The sequence below is a fragment of the Montipora capricornis genome, chromosome 14, assembly GCF_036669925.1.
Source record: "Montipora capricornis isolate CH-2021 chromosome 14, ASM3666992v2, whole genome shotgun sequence".
Taxonomy (NCBI): domain Eukaryota; kingdom Metazoa; phylum Cnidaria; class Anthozoa; order Scleractinia; family Acroporidae; genus Montipora; species Montipora capricornis.
Genome location: NC_090896.1, coordinates 48,741,685 through 48,745,355, shown reverse-complemented (window position 1 = coordinate 48,745,355; position 3,671 = coordinate 48,741,685). Strand labels below are relative to the sequence as shown.

General features: G+C 39.1%; 1 protein-coding gene across 3 annotated transcripts in view; it reads right to left on the bottom strand.

The window, feature by feature from the left end:
• Nucleotides 1-629: 629 nt before the first annotated feature.
• LOC138031302 (uncharacterized) overlaps nt 630-3,671 on the bottom strand; it is a 41,781-nt gene continuing 38,739 nt past the window's right edge. For all 3 annotated transcript variants that reach the window (XM_068879008.1, XM_068879010.1, XM_068879011.1), the window contains exon 21: nt 630-3,671. This exon is cut by the window's right edge and continues 14 nt beyond it. In XM_068879008.1, coding sequence (XP_068735109.1) covers nt 3,436-3,671 — 236 coding nt within the window. In that variant the 3' untranslated portion in view covers nt 630-3,435.

Genomic DNA, 3,671 nt, shown 5'->3' with positions numbered 1-3,671 from the left:
TTTTTCAAGCAGTTTACTCTAGGATAGAGTATATAAATCCTAGCGTTTGGGTCTAGAATAGGGTATCATTTTTCACGAAACTGACCATTCGGTTGAAGATTTTATCAAGACTAAGGAAACCAGAAATTCCCGCTAAAAAATATAAAAAAAATCGAGTAGGCAAAGTTTAAGTGTACGCAACTCAGCCTCAACAGTGTCGATAAATGGCTATCATGAAACACTTCTGGATATTAGTAACTGTCAAGTATCGTGATTTAGACGAAAATCGGTGCGAGTTTACTCTAGTATAGGGTAGCAAAATTAAGAACTAGCTCTGGTATAGGCTAAGGGTTCCAGGGTCCCAGCAGCACATTCCCACCCAAAAATTCCTAAAGTACCACCCCCCCCCCCCCCACGGGGGGTTAAGTTCGAATATTAATACAACACGATAAATCCACAAAGGCCGAAAAATCTCACAATTAAAAACCTATTTCAGGGAAAACATCTATTGAAACAAACAACATGTTTGCTACTAGAGACAAAAAACCCTTCCTATATCATTGCGTGCTTGAAAACAAGAAACCCAATCAGTGTCAAAATTAACCAACGCAACCAAATAAAATTTCTCACCAGAGTTCAGGATCAAACCCTTTCCTGAAGAACCTTTTCCTTTAATAATGAAGCAAAAAATGGACAACAAGCTTTCTTTCAAATAATTCTTGACCAACAAGAATTAGTCAAATTTCAATTTTTTTTTTTTTTTACCTGAAGACTGTGCAGAGTCGAGTACAAATAAAATTATAAATAGCCAGACAACAGAGATCCGACTTTCGCGTAAACTCGTATCCACTCAAGGTGTTCGATTCCTTCACTGAGAACCAACCAGAAAAAGTTGAAATTTTCAGAGAATTTGCCATTTGGTTGTGTTGTACTTAACACCACCGTTACTAAAATATTAGAAATACAGCTCACTTTGATATCCGACGGGGAAAAGGCCATTCATTACTCATTCCTTTTTAAGTTCCAGGTATTCATTTTTCACCGCTTGTGTTGCTTATCGAAGTGACGTTCCATTCTTGAGCTCCGTAAGGGTATATTTTGTTTAAAGATTCAGTAAAATACCATTCACTTTACATCGGCTTTTCCGCGATTGCATGCTTGTACTGTGTCCACCGGATAAAAAATAACCCGAATCTACGCATTTATACTACCCCCTGAAACCTACCAAGGATACGCGCAGAAGACTCTTGGTACAAAGACCATACTTAGCAGGGTAGCGACAGGAAAGACCTGTTGCGCAACTTTTCCATTTTCCCGACACGGAATGGCCTATGGCAACCCAGTAACAAAATTTTGCCGTTTCCTAAAAAAAAAAAAAAAAAGAGAAAAAAAAAAGAAAAAAAAAAAAGAAAACGTAATGACGTTTTATGATATGGTGCGAGGACGTGAATCATTATTGGTGCAAATGTGGCAAACGTGGTGCCACAAAATCAGTTTCAACATTTGCATTGATAAGTGCAACTGGCGTTTACGAAGAGATTCAAAACGACGACATTTCCTGCACAGGTAAGACGATTGATGTGGACAAAAGACAAGCTTCAAAGAGAGTCATTTCAGTAACATGGGTGCATTTACAGGAAACATTTATGCATATGGCTGAATTTGTGCAATGCTGAAGTTTAAAATACAGACCATCTGAATTACTTCAGTTAACTGTTGGAAAAGGCTTCCAGAAGATGACTATGCACGCGCATTTGGCAAAACAATTGCCAACATTACTCAGCCAACCTTATTTTAATACTTGCAAAAAAAAAACCGGCTGCTACAACTGTAAGGTACGTCTAGGGCAAATCAAAACAAACGAGTGTACAGTCGGCAGAAGAAACAAAAACAGGCCAGTTTGGCAACGCCAGAAAAGCGCGAGAGGAAAACAGGCATAAAAAAGTCGCGCAACAATGGGCCCTTTGCAGGTTAGTGATCACATGGTACAAAAAACGCCATACTGGGACGCAAATTGCCCACTGGGACATCTAAAACAAAGAAAATTTAAATAGGCCTTATTCACGATAGCCGCCATGTTGGTTTTCAAATTGTCATGCAAATTAGCCATGTGTTATGCTGGGGGGCAAACATTGGAAAAAAGGCAAATAGCGGAAAATCGGCTCGTCGAAATATTGAAATATCATTTCTAAAAGTACATTTTACAATTTAGATTTAAGTCCCATTTATGATAATTTTATATCTTTGATTGTCTTTGACATTTCGACTTTCTACTTCGTTATCTCCTCATTTTTCACTAAAAAAAGAAGTAACTTGTGTAATCATTCTATTTTACTACTTAGGTGATAAACATTCAATGAACGTGAAAAAAATCGTCTGTGTGGCTAAGATGTTCGTTAAAACCTTTTGAACTTGTGTTGTTTGCCCCCTCAGAAGTGTGTAGCTAATTTACATGATAATAGCAAATCCAACATGGCGGCCATCGTGAAATAAGGTCTATTATCTTGCTTTGTTTAAGATGTCCCAGTGCGCAATTCGCGTTCCAGTATGGCGGTTTTTGTACCATGTGATCACTAACCTGCAAAGGGCCCATTACAGACGTCAAAACGGAGATATTGCTTGCCAATGGTGTAAAACCAACCAGAAGAGAAATTTCAGCCAAACGGCATGTAGATTTTTTTTCACTGTGTATAGGCCACTTCAAAAAATACCATAATACTCGTTGTTTTTGTTTTCTCTTGGAACCATTGTAAGTCCCAAGAGAAACTGGAAACAGTGCTTATGCAAAATTGGGAGGGGGGGGGAGGGTGGGGAAGCAAAGAGTATTATGGTATTTTCCAAAGTGGCCTATTTGCCTTATCTACGAAAACATTATCCTTGAGGTTCCTGGTGCGTTTCTCGAACGTCCTAAAACTTTTTGGGTTTCTTTCGCACGAGATAAAAAGCTTTATCCTTAAGGTTCTTTGTGCGTTTCTCGAACGTCCTAAAACGTTGTAGTTGTGTTTTGCTTTCGCCAGTATTGAAAACACCTTTAAAAGTCAATTTTAGTTCTCGAATTGCTTTCTGGACCCAAAACGTTATCTAAGCGTTTGAGAAACAGGCCCCACAGAATCCCAGGCTTCTTTAATTGCCCAACACTTGAATGCGAGCCTGAGCCTGTTTGAGCTCTTTTTCTCGGTTGAACAACGTTTGAGTGCTTTTTCAACACTGAAACAATTATATAAAACGTTCCATTAAGGATGGGGATCATTCTTTGGACACCAAAATTACTCCCGGACGTCATGTGGGTACGTCGTGTTCAAACGTTTCCCAGAGGAAGTGTAAACCTGATGCACAAATGTTTCCAGTTGTAGAAAAAGACATCGCTAAAGAGTTATATAAGAGGAGTTTCTCGAGGCCGTTTGCCAATTCCCATGCATTGCAAGTTTGCGTTTTCAAGCCAGGCTGTTTTCAGTTTCAAGAAATAACACAGTTAGATGCTTTTAGTTCATCCGCTTGCGAGTCTTTCATAGAGCCAAAAGAAGCGGGACCAACTGGTTCAGCTGAAACCTTTAACCTGTGTCCGTCAACATCTATTTTAAAAGTCTTTTTCTCTTGTTGTGAAGAGGACACGCTGTTATGCGGACTTAGGACAGCAGCCTCTTTACTGACACTTCTTGATTTCTCGTGAAGCTGTATTCTCATTTCTTCCA